The sequence below is a fragment of the Apteryx rowi genome, unplaced genomic scaffold (assembly GCF_003343035.1).
Source record: "Apteryx rowi isolate R43461 unplaced genomic scaffold, aptRow1 scaffold_430, whole genome shotgun sequence".
Classification (NCBI taxonomy): domain Eukaryota; kingdom Metazoa; phylum Chordata; class Aves; order Apterygiformes; family Apterygidae; genus Apteryx; species Apteryx rowi.
Window position 1 is genome coordinate 485195 of NW_020450684.1, and position 21898 is coordinate 507092.

The following is a 21898-nucleotide window of genomic DNA, read 5'->3' on the forward strand; positions in this document are numbered from 1 at the left end:
CTAGAATGACTGCATGTTCGGTTAAGTAATACGTCCTCTGAGAAATAATTTTTCAAATGTCTGTGAAGTTGCTCCTCTGATTTGCTACAACTGTGGATCTAGAAACATCACTTTGACAGAACATGCTTAAACTCATGTTTAGAGGAAGAAAACTAACTTTAAATTTGATGTTAGGGTGTAATTAATCAGGATGGCAAAATTACCCTGCCCTGGTGACTGCAAGAATAATGGGAAGGGGGGAATTGTTGAAACAAACTGGTTGTCAGCTTGCCAGGTATCCTGTTTAATTGCTGCAGATCTCTTAGGGTTTGTGATGATGGTTTGTACATATATGTATGAATCTTTTCAGGAAATGCTAATAAGGTTGATATGTTTTAACAGAGAGGCTGATATGTTTTAACATACTTGCCATAAATGCAATTTTAGCTGAGGGTTAGCCATTCTAATGTGACTGTCATTGTTGGAACGGTAGTTTGTTTGTCATTGCAGCTTATTTTCTGCTAAAATCAGACTACCTCTCTTTTAAGTTGTTTTGCTGCAGCAAAGTGAATGCAAATCAGACACAGTCCATATCGTTTGTGTTCTGTCACCTATGGTAATAGCCAGCAAAAACCTCCTGTCTCTGTTTTGCTAATTTTTCTACTGACATAATGCTTCCTAACTGGGATGCCACGTGTCTTGGGGACAGGAATGGATTTGGACTTTGATGAACAAAACACATTGCCCATTGATGGATACAGCTGTTAGACATGAAATCCTATTTATTGAATATGTAATTATAGAAGAATAATGATAAATGACCTTCCTCTCTCCAAGTGCTGCAAATAGTAAACTCATGCTGGTCAGGGGACCAAAGAAAAGTTACAAAATAGGATGTGCATCACTTACTATCTGCTAGCTACACTCTCCCAGCCAGATATCTTGTGATGTGAAAATCCAGCACTTAATTTACGAAACAAAAATACATTTTACTAATATGAAATGACATGAAATTCTCAACTGAAATTCATATAACAGAAGTTCTTAATTAACTTTCTTTGCTAGTTGTGCTTTGTTTTGTGCATGACTCACCGAAAATGACTGTAATTTTGTTCAACCTGAAGTTACCTAGCTGCTATTCACAGTACGTTCTTCTGGTCACTCTTAAAATGTCTGATTTTGTTTGCTTTTTTTTAGTAATATTTGTGCTTCCAAGATGTGGGAGGCAAAGTATTGATACACTTGTTACAGACCCAAACATGCTGTGCTGAGACTCAGTGCTTTAGAGGTCCCTAGTGTATTGTGAAATGCAGCCATGTAGGTTTATCAGGAGCAGCTGTTTTTGTTCTGTGGACGGTTCCATCTGGGTTGGGGGGAGAGAGCGGGTGGCTTTTAGAGATTAGCTGGTGACAGTTTTCCCTGGGAAGTGTACCAAGTTTTAAGCAGAGCTACTGTAACAGAGATAGGAAGTGAAAAGGGACCTGTGAGAAAAAACCAAGCTCTACTAATCTTTCTTTGTGTCGAAAGAAGCCTTCAAGATTTGGGTATCTGCATGTGGGTCTAACTGTAGCCTTGCCTAGAGGAGTGCCTGACACTTCCTACTTCAGCAAAGATCTAGCTGAGCTGTTACAGACAACATTTGGACATACAAGGCCTAGATGAGGAGTCAGAGCAGCTGTGTCCTTGTGCAGGCGAGAGGGCGGATGTCTGGTTTATTGGATTACCTCTTGTCAGATCATGGCAATGCATGCTTCTTAAATCCCTCAGGACAGGGAGGGAGTGTCATATAAGGGATGGCTTATTTTAGGTAAATTAATTTAGGTGGCAGTCCATTTTACTGTTCTTTTCTGCTGAGAAATGCTGGAACATTTTACTAAAGGGTAACATTCAGTCTTCAAAATGTTTATGTAGGATGCTGTGGTTTTTTGTGGGCAGGAGCTGCATGTCAGGTATGATCTGGGCAGAGGGCCTCCAGCAGCTTGATTAGTTTCTTCGCCTTTTGTTTAACTTCAGGAAGTGGTGAGTAAGTGCTGGCTTTTGATGCTATTCCTACTCTCCTGCTTCTCCTCTTATCCTTTTTCCTAAGCTTATGCTGGTTAAGAGTTGATAATAAACATTAGTTCAACTGATTTCTTTTGTATTAAGGGGTAACTATGAAATCTTGCCATAGCAAAAGAGCAATGAAAGCTTTCTGGTTTTAATTCTTGGCTGTTTGAACCTGATGTATCTGGAGAAAGTGGTACAGGTTTTGTGGGATCTTCAACACTGTTGTTGTCCGTTATAGAACCACTGCTATGCTCAGGTCTTGTACCAGTTTCTTAGCACATAAGGCAAGTGTTTGCTCTCCAACTGAACAGAAAGGACTTGAGAATAATGTCTTTTAAACAAGTACTATACTGTGGTTAATTACCTTGTAAGGGACAGCATTGCTCCTGCACTTCAGATTGTAGTTCTGTACTCTCTCTCGTGGTGTTTGGAGAACTTCCAGTTACTGCACAGGAATGGATTCCTCTTCCTCGAAGAGGAAGGTCTCCTGTCTTTCATGGCTTAGACAGTGCTGCTAGAACACTGTTGGCTGTATCTGTGAAGTAGGAGAATGACAGATAGCTTTGGGGACTGTAAGGTAGGCATAAGAGGCAGTTCAGCAAAGATAATCCCTTCAAAGGAGAAGATATAGTGTTTGAATTACACAGTAAACCTAGAACAGCTTCTTGTATTATAAAAGAGTAAGAGTTTGTCCTGTGCATATACTTTATATAGTCATGACAGTGAACTTTGTGTCCAGATTTTTGCAAGTGATACAAATGAAGTTCTTAATCTTGTCTTTTAAGCACAATGGGTACTTGCTTGGAAATGCTTTTAAGTAGTAATTTTTCACTCCCTCAGAGCATAGTCATATAAAAGGTTCATTTAGGCTGTGGTACCACTGAGAGGGAAAGGAGGCTGGGAATTTCCGGAATCTGTTCCGGCATGGGCAGAAAATAACTGTTTTGTCAGTTTATCTTCTTTAGGAGACTACAGACACTGTATCAACAATTTGTGTGATTGTACTCTGGGGGTGGGGGACAAGAACTTTTTGGGAGGCTGGGAGATACAGAAATGCCTTTTAGTGTTTATGATCACAAACTGATGATTATTTGTAGAAAATGGTGATTAATAAGTCAGTTGTAAATGAATAGTCCTAGATGTAGATATAAAACAGTAGAGTTTTGAAAGCTGTTTGAAATGGTGTATCGAAGATAACTAATGAAGAGGCTGGTAGCACTTGGATGGTTCTTTCCTTTAAAGAACAGATTAATTGAAAATTTTGGAAGAAATATTTGTAAAAACTGATCTGTGTAGGTTCAAACTCTGAGATGTGTTGTATTTAGCTGTCTCATTTGTTTTCTAAAATAAGGCTTATAAAGTCCTGTAGTTTAATTGTAAACTTTACAGAGTTTTTTTCCTCCTCTTCACTGTAGCGCTCTCTACCCAGTGTAATTGGGAACATTTTACAATGGTAATGAACTTGGCAAGAGAAGAGCCCTTTGCCTGCTGCCAGAGTAAAGCAAATAAACAAATGAGGAAAACAAAAGAAGATTCCTCCCTGTCCCCTTTGCTGGTTGCATGGGGTGGCTGGCACCGCAGGGCCATGCTGGCGGAAGGGTGGACTGTCCTGCTGCGCGTTCCGTGCAGATGGCCTGGAATCAGGCCACCCTGAGCAAAGTAGAAAATACCATGCTCTCAGCCGTGCCACTTGTGATTTAATTGGAACCAAAGCTAACTTAAACAAAAAAGGGGAAAAAAAGTGCATCATCAGTTAAAACTGTTTTTCTGTTTCCAAAAATTACATCACGGTTTTGGTCTCCTGACTATTGACTCTATCCTTTTACTTGCTCAGGAGAATCTGAATTCTTCCATCAGACAAATGTTAGTGGGTTCTTCATATTAATGATAAAACCTTTCCTTTTTGGGCCACCTTACTGCTAAGAAAGTCCCAATTTGACCATATGAACAGACCCCAGGAATCACTTGAAGAGATAAATCTTTATGTAGTCACCTCTTCTGGATCTCAGCAAAATATTGGCCTTCTGCCTTCAAGAATGGTGAAGTGATGCTTCCAATGCAGCAAATACCAGTGCTGTTCCTCAGGAGCATTTGAGACATCTAGTTGTACTACCATAGTGATTTATATCTAGGGCTGTGACAATCAATACTAACTCCTGATAAAACAAAAGTAAATACGCCTTGTAGTACTCTTTCAGAAACTTGCAGTCCAAAACTCTGAGCTGTATCTCGGTATTTTATGTATTAAATTGACTGCAGAAGAAATGTGCTGAATGTTGCCAGACCAGGTACTCACCTGCGTTAATCTAGTGCGATGTTGTCTGTACCACTGACTACAATAGCAGCTTCTCATTGCTAATCAGATCTGCAGGTAGCATGAGAGAGGAATGGTTCTCTTTTCCTGTAGATTTCATATTATTTGATTGGTCACCATTAAGGGAGCAAAGCAAAAAATGTACTGAAGGTTACCATAATGATTCTTTGTAGTTATTTAGGCAAAATCTGACACCTTTAAGGAAGTAGAATGCCATGTCCTTAATTGAAGGATGTGATAATGATGCTTTGTAGCCGTTTAGTAGGTAAAATCTATGGTTAGTGTCACGTATTGTTTTCGAATCTGGAGATGGAAGAGCTAATGTTTGTGGAATGAAATAATTTTAGGAAGAACATGGAAAATGACTTAACCTAATTCTCCAGTGTAGTGTTTACACTGTGAAATGGGGACTGGTAGTTTAATGCTTCCTGTTGTTCAATTAGAATTTGTTGAATGCTCCCCCATCACAACTGATGGAAGTATAAAGCTGGGATATGGGTTCCACTAAATGCTTAATGACTGGGAAGACAGTGTTGTTTAGAAAATTAAGTCCAAGTCATCTGTCTCCTGTAAAATATTTCAGGAATGCAATACAAATCCATATTTAGAATAACAGAGTACAAATCAGGTTGTCTTTTCAGAGGCCAATGGTGGTTTAAGGCCGGTGCTACCTAGACAGTCATAGAAGACCCCATAAAGTACTTTCAGATGTACCCAGCATGCCACTATCTACTATATGCATGCCCCTGATTTAAGAATGCGGAGGGAAAGGATAAACTCTCTAATAGTCTTTGGCTTCCAAGATTGCACTGTGAAAGAATCTAAACATACGGGGGGAGGTATTTCCTTGTGATGAAAATAGCCTGAAACTTTGTGTGTTGGGGTGTGTGTGTGCATGTATGTCTTTTGTTGGCCTGAGTTTGATCCAAGCTTGAGTATCACAGCATTAACCTGCTGGAAATCTTTGTGTTGTACTGGTGTATTTTGGGGTGCAAATGAGTGCATGGCAGTTATAGCTGCATTATTTTCACACTGAAGGTGAAAATGCAAAGAAACAGAGCTCCAAAACCAGCAGTTCACGTTAAGATTTTGAATGTGTTCCTTTTTCCAATATTTTTACTTCAACCTGCATCTCTTAAATCCATTTTAACACCATTTTGCAGACCTTCACGAGACTAACTGTTCTACAGATCTGTTTGCTTCACATTTGCATAAGCATTTTTTTTGGCACAAGTTTCATGCTAGTGTTGGATATGACTATGCTAGACTTCTAACTTGATATGAAATTCTTTTTCCTCCGTTTAATATTGCTTTCAGATATAAAAAAGAAGACAATTTATTTGCATTGTCAGATAAATGTCTACTTGACTGGTTGATAACAAGCTATCTTTTTTGTTTCTTTCTGTTATGTGTGTATTTCATAATGTTGGTTGTTTTAAAATGTCCAAAGGCAATTACCATAAGAAATCAATGTTGGATTATTAAAGAGAATTGTATTGCCTTGGAGCCTCTTATTCTAACATCACCTTCTTTCTAACTACAGTTACAAGAAAAAAATATATATTAGTCATTTGAAAAGGGCAGCAATCCTTGTTTTAACAAGCCATGTTTTTCCACTGTTCCCAGCATCCCTTTGCCTACTCAGTCAAGCTCAAGAGAGAAACCTGAAAGGTACTCTGTATATGATGCTGTAGATTGCTGTTGCTTCTTTAGCCGATGATCTTCACCATGATTTATAATTATGGTGCTGTAAATTCTCTTGAATGATGAATTTTAGATTCTGTTTAGTTTATCTGTTCTTTTGGATGATGAGTCTTAGTTCATTTCTTGCTTGGCTTGCTTGGAGGAACATCTATGCATCAAGGCCCTTCAGGAGCTCTCACCTTTGGGAAGGACCTGATGGCTATGGACATAGTAGTTGGTATGTTTGAAGTGTGGTGGCACCCACTGAGCAGATGGAGCCACAGTTGCCAGTGCAAGCATCATCCAGCAGGCCAGGGAACACCAGCAGTGCAAGGTGTAGTCAACTGATCACTTCAAGCATATCCCCAAGAAGCAGAAAATTTTCAGCTTTTGTTGTGTCAATTTAGCAAGTGTTAGCTGGTAATTTCCAGCACAGACAAACCTCCAAACTTTGCTTTTAAGGACTGAAAAAAACAGAGAAACATACTATCCATGAAATAAATGTAACACATACATCTATTTACTACTTAGACCTTCCTCTTTCAAGCTCTGTTTACAACAGATTGTTGGTAGATCTGGTAGGTATGACTGCTCCCCTCCTTTCTTTCTTTCTGTTCTGTGTTGTTTGCCTGTATGTGATAGTCCGTAAAACGAGGCTTGAGTGATAGTACTGCAACACCAGTTTGTTGGGCTGCAGCCTTTACTCAAAAGGCAGAGCATGTGTGTGAGGGCGTATGACATTCCATTCAGTTAAGGGCTGGAAGGTGTTTGTGCACGCCTGTGTGTGCGTGTACGTGTATTTGAGAGAACATAGGTTGCTCCAAAATATGTCTTAGTTTTCAATAATGTCTTGCAATAATAAAGTCTACCAGTTCATTTTCCTGACAAACTAAAGATCTGTGTTCTTGAAATAACTTTTATTCGTGAACAAATGAAAGAGGAGGTTTTTCAGAGCAATGATTTTATTTTAAACATTTTTATAACAAAACCTTGATAAGTAATAACCTCAAATATGAGAGCTTTGGGTTTGTCTTTTCTTAGTTCTTAAGTGCAGGTTCCCACTCTTAACCTGCTCTTAAATGCCTGAAAATAGCAAGATGGAGCAATAGTTTATATTCAAAACATACGTAATCTCCAAAGACATTTCCAAAGCTTCTGGACAGTCAGATAAAAAAATGAGCAGGTAAGACATGAAGCAATATTGTCATAAGAGAAGGATGGCTTTTTTCACAGGTTCTAATTCCTTTGCCTTCAGTGGGCTTTGGACCAGACTCATACATTAGTGTACGGAATGATCTTTTACTTCCTGTGTCGAATGGATTAAACAGTATCTGATTATTTCAGTGACTTCCAAAAAGGTAGTTTTGTGTTTTTTGCATTCTATTTAGCAGGCAGTATTGTTTAATTACCATTTTAAACCCAAGTGCAGTCAAATTTCAGTTGTTTCCTTTCAAATTCCCTGTATTTTGATAACTGAAGTCAGGCTTTAACTCTTCACTACCTAAGTGTTCCTCGATTTATCGTGTCTTCTTATGTTTCTTACCATCTTCCATCCCCAATTATTATTCTGCTGCTAATAGGTATAGTAATGCTTCATGGCCAAGGCACTTGTGGAAGGAAGCTGGAAAACTATTAGTGCCACAGTGCTCTCTGATTTCAGATAACTGGTGATTTGTAAAGTACGAAATGTATGCAGACAGGACTCCAGCAAAGCTCCACTAACCACTGTGGAAAATACTGAATAAGAAATAGTAATGAGGTATTTTGTAGAATATTTAGTAGTTCAATGTAAAAATATTTAGTTGTTCCATGTTTAAAACAAAAAAAAAAAAAAAGAAAAAAAGAAAAAGCTTTGGTGCTCCTGGAAGTTATTGAATTCATAGTCTTAGCGCCTGAACTGGGCACAAGCAGGTACTGCTTAGATAGCAGGAAATACAGTCTTTGTTCCATTAGGTTATCACGTACCGTAGACCTAACAAATAGGAATAAATGTGAAAAGCTAGCTAAATCTCTGCCTTCACTGAATCCTTGAAGCCATTGCTGAAGATGCTGATAAAATACTTTTAAACTTGCTGTTTGCAAGTAAATTTTCTTACCTTTCAGAGGGAGGAAAAGAATTGTGCTCTGTATGTTTAGTCCATATTGTTACAAATATTTGCTAGGATAATTTACTAAGAAATATCGGTGAACATGGAATAAAATATTCTATTTAGAAACTGAACTCTTTTTGATGTGGCAAACTGTATTTCAGATTTTCTTCAGGTGGCTGTAGGGTGCTAGTGCAGGAATCTGAGATTTGGGGTTTATTTTGAATTTGACTGGCATGCTGGGTGACTTTAGGCATGTCTCTCCAGTTCCTTTTGTCTTTCATTTCCCATCTCTAAAACGACTAACTCCCGCATAGAGTACTCTGAGATCTGCTGATAATACATAAGACTTGGATATGGTTACCTCCTTGAGATATTTAGTCTGCATCTTAACAAGCTGGTAAGAGGGCTTGAACATTGGTGCGCATGTTAAATATCTAGATAGGGAGAGGGACAAATGATCTTTTTTTATGGGGTGACTTTTATATTAGCATAGACTGTGGTACCAGAAAATGCGGCACACCTTTAAAGTTAGGAAACTGATGCCTCAGGTAGCTCCAGTCTGTGGTAAAATGACTGCAGTAAAGTGATTTGCTGGCTCAAAAAGATTTTCACCAAATGATGGTCCTTTGTAGCAGCCATGGTCGTGTTTCTTGGAGAAAATTTCTTTTTTAACACAAGTGTGGTTCTGTCCACTGCAAGATGAGTGTTGCGGAATTTCATATGTTATCATTCCCCCCTGCAGTTTAAGACTGGGCTATGTTGGTTGCAGTTCAGTTTGAATGAGTCAATGCAGATATAGTTATCTGGATGAAATTTGTTCTTACCTGTTGATTCTGGAGAAACTTTGTGGGTGTTGGTTTCTTTGAATCATGGTTACTAGATTGCTGAAGGACAGCTTTCTCTCCCTCTCTCCTTCCCTTTCCTTTCATCCTAGCATGGTCACAACCTTCATTTTACTAATACCAAGAAGCAATCAATAAGAACATACTCTGACCTGATATGGACACACAGACGTGCAAATCAGAGGACAGTGAAACTAATTTGCCTTTTCCAGGTTCAGAACTGGACTCAGACTGGTTCAGAAACAGTAACTGGTAGCCAAGGGTCTGAAGATATTTTGTATTTACCCATGTGTCCCTGCTTGGTACGTGCTTTTGATTTAGATTGGCTTTGTGGTTGGCATCTAGTCTTTCCACTTGCCTGTAAAGTATGCTCTTACAGAGCTACTGAAAAGGTTTATCTACAAGCTGTTTCTTAGTGATTTATTTTTTACATTTGTTCAGTAGGTAGGACTTGTGTATGTCTGTAAGGTATGTTTCAAAACATGCAGAAGAAAAAATTATTCCCTACCACCAATTTGTTTATATCAACATTCGAGCTGCTGTTCATTTGCTCTGAAATAACTTGATATCCATCTGTATTGGATCTTACTGATCCATTTCACCCATCAGTTAATGGTAGGTCTTGAGAAACTAATGGCAGAATTGTCCTGGAGAGAGAACTAAACCTCACCACGTCAAGTATGCTAGAACTGGCACTGTGCTTCTGTGACAAGATTATTCTGCGACTGTCCGCTAAATGCCTATTTACTGAGCATGGTCAGACATAGGTATTCAGTGCTGTCTCTCTAGCATCTGTGCTTTTCAGAAATATTTTGATAAGCCTACTTCTGATTGACTGAATTCAGTCAAAATTGTTTTTAAACAGCAACATCAGCCCTTCACACCCCAATACTTGGAGTAGTGTCAGGAAGATATTTCTGATCTATTTAAATAGGAAAGGACAAGATAAGGCCTGAAATTTATTTTATGCAAACACTGCTTCCAGAGGGGGGAAAACGCCCTTTTGCTATTTTGACTTAATAGGGAAGTAATGAACGCTTAAAGCAAAATCTACAGTGAATGCTAGCAGAAGACCTAAGTGATGGCTAGTAACCAGCATTCATCTCTGTAGCAGAGCTGTTGTAGACCTGAAGAAGGAGCAGTAGTCAGAAGGTAAGCTTAGTTTTCAGTTGCTATCAAGAATCTTGCAAAGCAAATGAAAAGTATATTTTATAAGTGGCTATTCTGTGTACATTTTGTACTCTTTAGTCTAACAGGCAAATTTTTGCTAAGGTAGCAGTCTGATTTGCAGAAGCAATATTCTCCCCATTAATGAAGAATCCAAGCACTCTTTGATTCCAATGATATGGAATAGCAGACTATTTGAGGTAACAAGCTGGAATTTCTGTGCTGTACAGATGTCTTTATGTGGGTTTCCGGAAAACTAGACATGTACAAATTAAATCTTTTCCCTAAAATAGTGAATCTGACTTTTTCTAAGCCACACTTTTGAAGATGTTTATATTTTGATTAGCTGGGTAGTAAGAAATAACTGTGCTGTTATAGCCCAAGAAATAACTGATAGTGAGGATGCTATTTTGAAACTTAAAGGTTTCAGTTCAGCTTGGCTTATTTATACATTAAAGAAGTAAGCAAGAGTTCTCAATAGAGGTACTGTTGTAAGCTGTTTCTAAGTTATTTGTGAAACACTACCAGGAATTTAAGATACATCTGGCATTACAATAAGCTGAATGAGTTCTGGCAGCATTTACAGTTGAAAGCTTTAAACAGTGTTTTGAGTAGTTCATTTTTCAGGGTAGATAAATCTCCTCTTCTTTGCACCATCTTTTCAAGGGAGCCTCTGAAAAAGCCAGTGATGCAGCAGGTTTGTCAAAGAAGCATACTTTACCATCTTGACTGTTTTTTTGCCTAGAATATTTCCAGGCCTGAGGCAGAGGGAAGGAAATGTGACACTCCCAGGTCCTGTGGCTTCAGCTTAGATTTCCATCTGAATTGTTGCTCAGGCTTTGAGTTTTCTATTGTTGCTTTACTGCTGCCGTCATAACTATGAACACGTTTTTCACTAATAATTTTTCCATAATAGTCTGGGACGTGCCTTTCTGACAAGAGGAGTATAACAGCAAATACCATTTTTAAAATTAGAGTTTGGAGGAAGTCACTTGTATTTAGACATCTTCAGAAAATTTTCATCCTCAGTACCCTGATTTTCATTAAAACTGCATCTTCACTATTGACCTTTAAAAATGTGGTGCATTAGTCTGTTAGGTAATACATGATTTAAAATGATTGAGGGTTTTTAGAATGATTTTCTTCTGCTATGGACTACTGCATCTTCACAAACATTTTTTTGCAGTCCCTGAGAAGGGATTTCCTTGAATCCAGTATGTAAAGAAGAGGTTTCTTTCAGAAAAGCAGGTGATTTCAGGCAGAGAATTTTCTTTAAGAGGAAAGCCACTGCTAATATTATGTATTTGAAATATTAGTTCATCTCTTCCTGGCTTATAGATGAGTTGTGCTTGAATTTTTAATTTAATGCCACTTTTCTGCTTGTCATGTAAGGGTACTATCTGATGTATAAGGTGCTGCATCTCATTAGAATGTGAGATTTCTGTGAGAGTGCTGAGGCTTTTACCAAATGGAAACTGTTCTCTCATCTTTTGCTTCGTTGCTGCCCTTTCTTTAAGCTGCTGCCCTAAATTGACAGCTATGTAGAGCTGTATAGCTTCTTAAGCTTAGCAAGTTATAAATGGTATTCCTCATAACGACCTTGGGAGGTGACTATTCTGTTTCTCAGACGTAGGTACAGAGATGGAAAGCGGTATGCTTAGGGTCTCATTGCGAGTCACTGTCAGTTTGGGTTTTAAAAGACACAAATGTAAAACGTAGCGACATATTGCCAAAGGAACTTTGTGCAACCTCAAGCAAATCAAGCAGATACGTGTTTACATGAAGGATGTTACGGCTTCTATCACCAGTATAATTCTGGAAGTGTGCTGAGAATGAGAGGAAGTGGAGGACTTCCTGCATTAGTTTTTGTGGCTCTGTGTAGGGGCTCTCTAAATTGCAGCCGTTTTGCACAACTGATAAAAGTTACGTTAGACAAGGGATAAGTCTCTTGAGATGTGAACCAATATGCCTTTGTGCTGTATGGATCATTGTTAAATTTTTATTAACCTGGAAGTCAGACCAACAGTTATAATGGCTGTGCTACTTGTCTCTTCCCCCCCGCCCCCTTAAGTACTTTACTCTCCCATAGCATGTGTTATTGCTAGACTGTGTCTTTAAAATATTCTTCACCCTTTTGGGAAAGGTTCCAATGTAAACTAAGTACTTTCAGTGTGACTAAAAGGTCTGTGTAAGGTGGGAGAAAGAAGACAGTAATGGGGGGCATTTAGCCTAATGGTCACCTGATCCCCTTTTCAGTTCTTCAAACATTAAAATGATAAATATTAAATGGGAAAGGATTCATTTTAGTTGGGGAAAAGCAAAGGATGTGTGTGATGTATTAGAGAGAAGATGGAGTTATTTACACTCCTTTGTGAAACACCCAAACTACTTTCATACGCCCAGTTTCCAGATTTTGAATTGTACTTTCTGTTGTGCTAGATCAGACTACCTGAATAGTGATTGTATTTGACTCCTGCACTTTGCATTTATAAACTGAATTGGCGAAATGTTAGTAAATGTATTTCATTGTCTTTCGGTGATGACTACTAAAGTGTTAATTGTATTTATCTGTTCGATATTTTATTCTGCAAGATTTTTAAAGTGGCTTCAGTGAATGTATGTGTTCCAGTTTACCCAACTTACGGTGCTATTCGTTTATTTTTGAACTGGTAAATTTGTCTGGTTTTTTTTTTTCCCCTAATAAAGTCCGGGACCTTGACTAACTTCATTATAGGGTTGAAGGGTGATTTTGAGGCCAGTATGAGATACATTTATTTAAGGTGCAAGGTGAGATGAAGAGCATTTCACTTCTGCCTTTGACCTCTGTGCTTTTGTTTTCTCCATTTACAGAATGGAGGAAATGTTTGCAATTTTTGGAGAGTGTTTTTTTTATAACTGTGGGTGAAAAGTATTGCTGTACTGGTCAGCTGGTCAGTGAGAGAGCTTTTCAGAAACAATAAAGCATGCCAGATTTAATTAGTAAAGCCTTACCGTCTGACATTGATTTTTTGAGTGTTCATAATGATCACTAAAATGAAATAATTTATGAAATCAAATATACCGTAGTCATGTTAGGGGAAAAAAAGGGGGAGAGGGAGCCATAGGTGAAAATGTCTTGTTGCTTCTGGGTAATCTTCAGAGAAAATGCTTCCGTTTGAAAATTGATTTTCATTGTGTTCTATTGCAGGTATGGATATCCTGTATTAAATTGGGCAAACTAGAACAGTAGGGGTTGCTGTCTCCCCAGCAACCCAAAGAGCCTGTGTTTACCTCAAATAACTGCAGTATGTTTAATATTACATATTCCAAGATAATTGAGAAGGGGCCCTCTATTTTCAATGCAGAATAAACTGGGTTAGATCATTCTCCATTAAGGGTATGATGCTGACATTGCCAGTTAGCAAGACACAGAAAATTTTATAATGAGATAATGATCTGGTGTTTTAGGTTATTGTAAAAATGTACTTTTTAAAGTGAAGACTAAAGACAAGGATGACAGCCGGACTAAGAACGCTAGTCCATTATGCAATGTTAAGATGAAAGGCAGCAGGGAGTAGTTGAATTCCCAGAGTCCACCTGCTTTCCCACAGACAATCTTGTAGATCATGCAGGAGATAATTAGTATAAATGTACATCCAAAAGAATGCTTACATTTTCCAGGTGCATAGAAAGGCCAGACTTTTTTTTTATATTCATTGAAGGCTACATATATTTACTTTTTTTTCCCCCCTTGTTGGTGTCTTTCTCAAAAGTTTTACCCAGAGAACCAAAACACAGGTTTCCTTTTCTTTAACAGGCTCACTCAAGAGTTGACCATTCCCCACAGACAGTATCAGGTACGACAACTAAGTTTGCTAGCAGTTCTTCCTTGGCTGGCTTTCAGGTTTTAGTTACTTTATCTGTGTAGGTGTGGAAGTTCCAAACATGGACTAGTCTGCCAGTTCAACTGCATATGTTACAATACTTCCCTAGCATTGGGTGAGGACAACATTCTGCAATATATCAGTCTTCTCGGGTTTCAGGAAAGAAAAGAGATCTCCAAGGTCAGATAAAGTGAGTATGTTAATTAGGGAGAGGAAGGTTTCCTTTCCGTATATTTATATATCCATAGTGAATTCTAAATTACTTTCCATCACTTTTATTGTAATTTCTATCTATTGCACCAGTACTGCTTTTCAAGAAAGTGACTGAAATTGCTGTTCAGTATTTTCACCAGATAATTTTCATTAGGAACCTTGGGCTGGTTGGATATTTTAAACTGTAGTGGTCAAATGTCGTCACAATATTATAAGCAAAGATTTGTGGTTTTTTGTTTTGTTTTTTAACTGCTTAACCACCTCTGCCAGAAAAGTGTTAGGTTCACATCTTACTGCGTTTTATGTTTGAGAGCTGCAGACACAATAAGCATAACTGCAGTATGCCTGAAATCTCAGACAAGGAGTATCAGTCAGGATACTGGCAACAGTATTATTTGATGTCTTTGGTTACTAAATGTTATGAAAAGGATGCAGAGAAGCATACAGAAAGACTAGTCAGAGAGGCTCGTGTCATCTGTCATTGCAGTCTGCACTTTGCTAACCTGACTTCCTTTTAAACATGGAGGAGAGTCCTATGCGGATTAAAGGTCACAGTATGTATTGCTGTCAGATTGCACCATTACAGCAAATTGATGCATTTTGTTCTGTGCCCTTAGTCATTATGGATCGTAATTTGTATGAAAGTTGGAGATGAATACATTTGTTTATTTTGTTATTGTGAGGTGAAACGGGCATGAATTTCATGTGGTTTCTAGCATTCTGCCCAATTCTCATACTCTTGAGTGAATAATCTGCCTGTGACATTCTTCTTGCAATAAGATCATTTGCATGTGGTTGTCTGTAGAGCCCAGCAGGCTGAGTCCAACCTTCTTTTAATGAAGTTTTGCTGTTTTAACTATTTGTGATTGAGTGGATATGCAGAAAGAGGATTCAAGATCTGCTTCAGTTGACAGATAACTCTCTCCTGTGGTTCCTTGGAGAAATCTTTGGTGGAATTTAATAAGTTTTTATTCCTTAGAATGATAAATTTGATTGAAAGTTGAGTTGCGTATTTTAGAAATTATACATCAGTTCCTGCTGGCCCTTTTATGCAATGGACGCCTCTTACGTGTGCGAACTGGTTCAGCAGGCATAGTACCTCCCAGCCAAAGAAACTAAGCATATGGCAGCTGAAGTAAAAGGGGTGATAAAGCATGGTGAAACTGCCAAGCAGAAAGATATTGCTACAGTGACAAAGCATGTGGCAGCGCTCTGGGCTTTCAGACAGATAATCTAGCTGAGACATTTTTGATTTCTAAAGAAAGAAAATGTTAGAAATATTCTTTATTCAGCTTTATGTCAACAACACTGACTTATATTAGGCTAGGTTTGTTGTTGCTACCTGTTATCACAGGACAATTTGTCTGCATCTGTTTTTTAAAAGTACTATATAAATATTCTTTTCTCTTAAAAACAAATTTACAAAGGCTGCTGCTTTTTTTTTTTTTTGAGATTCAGTGTATTCCTTCAATGCTATTGTAATGAAGCATGCCTTTTAATATATGAAATATGATCTGTCTGCTCTTGAATGCAGTGATTTGTGCTGTAAGCAAACTAATCCAAACAACCACTTTCTGATATTTGCATACAAACATAGCTGAATAAGATCAGGGGCAAAAAGAGTTTTCTCCATAAAAAATGATAGTTTAAGATGAGTAGCCCTTTTGCTAGGTTCATGTGGGGATCAGAGTAAGAATATGGGGCTTTGAAACTTCCATGTATTAGATGTCATTTTTAGACTGAAGCTTGAATGACATGAAGAGGAATTATCAAAACTTAATTTAAACAAGGGAGTTTCATGTACTTGGGATGGCAGGTACCTTTACTTTGGCATGCCATTTTTGTAAGGTCTTCACTTTGCCTGTGTTCATATACTAATGGGTTTTTGGCCTTCCCATCCATACAGTTTTTCTGTTACCAGTGATTGTGATCCTATTCCCTGATCCTGTTCTTGTTCCCTGAACTATAAAAGCTAACATAAGCTTTTATATTTTGGAATAAAGGCTGCTTGAGAGAGAGTTGGTTTTTTTTGTTGTTGTTTTGTTTTTTAAGACTTGATAATTTCATTTTAAAGGCTACAGTGTGGGAAGATGAGAATTGCTTCAGGTTATGTAATGGGGTATATCTAATTTCTTCTGTTTCTTTCTTAATCTGTTCATGTATTTAATGTTGTTTTGTGCTGCTATGGTATCTAAGCTCTTTTTTGTGCAAAATCACCATCACAAGTGAAAAGTATAGAGGAGTTCAGAGAGGCTGCAGACCTCTTTCTTGCAGTTAAAGGTTGGCCTTTTTTGCACTAAAAAGTCTCTTTGTTTTTCTGCCATGCAAGCCAGACACTCCTCTATGGGTGTCAGAAGAGGCAACCAGAATCTGCCTTTAACATCTGAAGATGTGTTTGGTTACTTTTTTTTAAAAGAGAAAGTCTATCCTTCCCACAGCAGTATTGTGTAGAGTGACAGGCCATTCAGAGTTGGAGCTAATATAGTCGAGGGAACTGGAACAGTAACATATTCAGTGTGATTTAAAACAAACTGTTATTTTAATGTGCAGAGTTTGTTTAACATCCACTGTAAGAAAAGATACTGAAGGTACTCTGCAGCAAAGGATCAGGCTCTCTTCACCTCGACTAGTGAGCAATCACTCTTTCATTTTTTCTGATATGATCATTGCTGAAAAGTGAAACCGAGCACTGCACTCCGAATTACGCCGTTAATTTAACATGAGGTTACCTACCTTTTCTGACAGACTGACCTCACTGATAACCCAACTGGGAGAGTGGGCAAAGGGCTCCCTCTGCAGCCAGTTGATGCCAGTGCTTCTGGATAGATCTGTGCAGTACGATGAGGTTGGGGTGTTTTGGATGATTTCTAGGGAACGGAATCAGCCTGCAGCTATGGAAACTTGCTGAAGTGCACAGAATGTTCTCACACCGAGTTTGAAATTCTTCTGGTGGCTGCTGCCAGTTGGGTATTTTGGGCTGAGATACAGGCTTTCCAAGCTTCAGGGCATCAGAAAACTACCATGCTTATGAAGTGACGTACTTTCCTCTATTTTGAGTGGTTTGCTTACCTCCTTCTTACAGATTCAGAGACCTTGCATTCAACCAGTGCAATCTTCATGCTTCTTAGAACTGCAAAGAAGTGTATTGTTCTGCCAAATTAATTTTATGATGTTAGAGTGCTTCACTTCTAGATTTTATATAGTTGTTCAATACTTAAGTTATTCAGAGTTTCATGATGTTATAAACATCTAAATCCTAAGCAGGAGCAACTGATTGAAAGTGCAAACATTGACATTGTAAGGTTCCTTACATCAGATAAAGTAATGTAATTGCTGTTAGTAATCAATTATTAATTATAGCATATTTATTAATTCAAGGTATTGAATTAATATTGAGTATATGTCCTTTAAGTATCTTGGTTTTACTACACAATATCTCATAACACTGGAAATTTTTTAATTCATTTTTCTGGGTGCATTTTCAACCACCTCTGTTAATTTGTGCTCTCTTTGGTTGTTTGTGTTTATTCATCTGTTCTTACATTGTCTGCTTAAAATATGAACCCTGCGCGTGTTTTAGTACAACACTGATCTCTGATTGGAGCCTATATGCTGATGTGGTATTATAGTATGTAAACTTGTAAACCTTCTATTTGTAGACTTTGTAGCCCTCATGAGGAAGAAACAGAAGGAAAAGAACATGACAAAATAGAGCCCTGCAAAATATAAAGAATTACACAGAAGGAGGAAAAGCAACGCACAAATGTGAAGCAGAAAACTAGAATGGTATAAAAGTTGCTATATGTTTCATGTGCAGGGTCTTCTTCACTAGAGGGCAGTACTAGTTCAATTTTCTTTTAAATTCCAAGAAATAGGTTATAGGCAACATATGGTTGTGGTATACTCTTCTAAATACAAGCTTTTAGGAATGGCTAAATGCAGACATTATACTTTGAGTATGTTTCTGATAGGTGGCTAGAGAAGGACTGTGAATAGCTTTCAGAAAACCTGTCTAAAATTAGGGTCAATCTGGTGTCACAAAAGATTAAGTTTTGTCATTTGTCTATTTTTAATGGTAGGGTTGCTGTATTCTTTGGTTGTCTGCCCCTCAGCCTCATAGCTGCAGAGAATCTCTCTGCGATTCCATGTTTTCCTGCTTACGAATAGAATAATTCCTGAGCCAGGAGCCAGCCAGCGCAGTGAAAGCAGACCTGTTCTGGACTGCTGCATTTGCCATCTTCTAGGTCAATACAGTAGGACTCTCTATTGCCACAAAATAAAACCAGCTTTTCATTTTATTGGTAATTCCTTGTTGCTTGTTTTTTGCTGGGGGTAGAGTACATTTAGGAATGTATCTTAATATGTGACTGATGAGAACATGTAAATGTCAAATATCTTATTAAATGTAAGCTCCATTTGAAGTCCTTTTTCCTCCAGCGTCTATTTTTATATTATAGGCGTCTTCCACAAGGTGGAGCTAGTGGAATAAACACATCTAGGAATAAAACATCTAGGTATTTCTCTCTGTTGACTAAGAAGCAGAAAGATGAATGGAATTTCTGATATCTCTTAAAAAAGGTATGAAGTGACCATTTTAATGCTTTTCAGGCAAGCAGGTGGGTTTTAGAAAAAACAACGGATTCAACAGATATTTTGAACTTTTTAATGTGTATTGAGTCACTGAGAATTAATGTTGTGGAAGAGGAAAGGAAGGGCTGGAAAAAATAGTTCTCAGTACTTATTTATTCTTTTAGAATTACTGTTTATTTCCAAACTGATTTGAAAGGCAGGCAGAACTAGATAGAAAGAAGCATCAGTAAAATGCTTGCTAAATCTTCATTTAATGTGAGCAGGGTTTTTGTTTATTTGTTTATTTATTTATTTATCAGACTTGCCCTGAAAGAAGAGGAGGAAACATTATGATAACAGCTACTCCAGCAGAAAATAGAAAGGCAGACAGCACTTTCCTCTCTTTTGGGCAGCTGCCCTTTCAGGAATAAGATATGTAAAACCTTTCTCTAGAAGGGAACGTTTTTCTGTTTTTCCCCTTACCTGCTAGAAGTTGTACTTTGCTGAAATCTGGAAAAGTGTTACCAGTGTTTCAGGCCCTGCTTCAGTAATCAGTTTTTAGGGAGCCACAGGCTCCTGGCTCCCATGTTTCTTTTAGTATTCTAACTGTGTTTTACTCTATTACCATCTTGTTGGAAATCCCCTGCTGTTAATTTTGTTGGAATGGAATTCATCATCTGCTCATTGTGCCGCTGTTGGTAAGACAATTTTATTTTTTAACTAGCTAGCAGAGACATGTATGGACATGAACCCGTACTGTGCAGACAGAAGCGGGAAAAGAGCTTAGAGGGGGAAGAAGCATTGGATAGGGGGTAGTGGAAGGAAGTAAGTAACCAAAGTCTTAAGTGTTTCTCCTGTCCAGCTTTTCTGCCTCAAGCTAGCTTTTTATCACGATAACAAATATTAGCAGTGTAGATTTACCACATCTCTTTGTGTGAAATAACACTTTAAGATAGAAGAGGCAGTTTACTGAGCATTCTTTATAACCATTCTTTCACTGTTGCCTTTCTTCAGTAAACTGGCACTCTCAACATGTTTTGACCAAGAGAATTAATTAGTATTTTTGTAGGGTCTATGTTGTCACTTCATACTTGATTTGAGGAGTTTCAGTTGAAGTCTGTGGAACATTTTCTCAAAATAACGTATTTGTGTTATTTTCTTTTTGCTCTGCAGTTGGTGTGCTAGTAAGCAAGAGATAAGAAATTGGTTATGATGTTTCATTTGGTGGTTCAGGATTCTCACTAGGTTACCAGGTTGGACTCAAACAGAATCTGCTAATCAGAAATTGCTCCTTCCCTTACTAATTTTGCTACCCTGCTATCTGATGGTCCTTCCATTTCTCCAGTTTTAAGCACAGGAAATAACATATGGCAAATGCGATCATAAACAGGGGTTCTGTGTGTCTAATTACAATGGATTAAAAGGCTCTCTGGACAGACTGACTACTGCTGATTTCTAGGCTTCGTGTATGCCAGTGCATGAACCAGTTTCTAATGCTTTTGTTTCTGTTGGATCTATTTCAGACCCAAATTAAGAATTCTACTTTAAACTTTAGTTTCCCTCAGATGCCATCACTCTCTTGGCTTGTTTAGAACTGTCTAAAAATTTTTTACCTTTTGGTTTCACCTCTGATTTTTTTCATTTACTATTGTCATGCCAGATGTTCAAGTATCAGTTCACTGCTAGCTGAGTAGAAATATCTGCTGGCATGGAAGATGCGGTAGGCCGTTTGGACAGTTTTATGAAGAGCCCTGCCCTGTAATAAAATGTTAGATCAGATCTCTGAACCACAACCTTGGAATAGAAATTTAACTAGCAAAAAAAAAGAAGTAATATGAACCAGGGTGGTGGAGTGAACTTGAAATCATGGGTCTTTTTGCCCAGCTTTTATGGGACATGTGGTTGTGTAGGGGCAAGGATTTTTGCTCTTCCCTCCCACACCTTCTGCCAACGTGGATATCCAGTTTCCAGGGAAGTACTCCACCCCTTTTGTTTTCCAGCACTAGCAAAAAATCCCTTTCTTTTCTGAAAGCAGTATCAGTATCAGTTACTTAAGAATATTTTAGATAGGAACTTTTGCATAATTCTGAAGTTTTATAATAGTGAGTGGTTCTGTAGCAGTCAATTCCAAACTCCAGACTACAGAGTGTTGGATAAAGAATTACCCATTTCTCTCTTATATTTACAGAAACTGTGGGTGATTCTGGCAGGGAGTTTCACAGTGAGTGGACATAATGAAGGCAAGGATACTAAGGATATATTTACTAGAAATGAATATTTATTTTCTATATTATTCATGGTTAATGCACTAGTGACAAAAATGCCATGAGCAGACAGTTCAGAGGCATTCTTCTGTTGATAATACTGTCTTGGAACAAACATTTTCTTAGCACTTACTAGCCAAGAGATCGTAGTTACTTTATTTAAAGAAACTTTGGTATGAAGATATCAAAATAGCAATCCTGAAACAGATGCTTCCAAGGAATACACATGGAAAGGGGCTAAGTGTAGCCTAACTAGCCTTAGAGAATGGAATAGGCAGTTGTTATTTATCTGAGTTCCTTTACTGCCTGTTTTCTCTGCAAGTCCCATTTTCAGAATAGAATGTGAAAGAAATACAGCTTAGTCATTTATTTAGCTTCACATCAGTGTGAAAATCCCACTGCAGGTTACAAAGAGAGAAGGGTGATACAATGAGTTTTTAGAATGATAGTGGGAGATATCATGACTGGGAAGGTGGATCCTGTCCATAAAAAAGCTGCCTGTGGCTTCAGCATCTACTTTTTCAAGTTCTCTAATCTATAAGATTACTGTCTCATCTTCTGTATGCTTATTTTGCATTATTTTTCATGTTGCTATTGGACCTAGATGTTCATAAAACTGAGAGACTAACAATGTAAGCTTCATCCTCTTGTTCCTGCTCGCAGTGTACTCCGACACAGTTGGTATTACAGTTGTGTGTATTGAATTTGAAAATAACTCTTCGCTGTGATGCAGGGAGAATATTCCTTATAGACTGAGCAGGGACGCTACCTGCGAGACTAACCCTAGCTTTAAGCCATAATCAAATACAGATATCTGGAAGTAATGCTTAACTTCTGTGCAACAAAATCTTGTCTCTCCATGCCAAAA

The 21898-nt window shown here is 38.0% G+C and overlaps 1 protein-coding gene across 1 annotated transcript in view; it reads left to right on the forward strand.

The window, feature by feature from the left end:
* The first annotated feature begins 1472 nt into the window (after nucleotides 1–1472).
* The window catches only part of MOB2 (MOB kinase activator 2), a 96390-nt gene continuing 75964 nt past the window's right edge, over nucleotides 1473–21898 (forward strand). Inside the window, exon 1 of the mRNA XM_026076422.1 lies at nucleotides 1473–1533. Within this exon, the coding sequence (XP_025932207.1) occupies nucleotides 1532–1533 (2 nt within the window). The 5' untranslated portion in view covers nucleotides 1473–1531. The remainder of the gene's footprint in view (nucleotides 1534–21898) is intronic.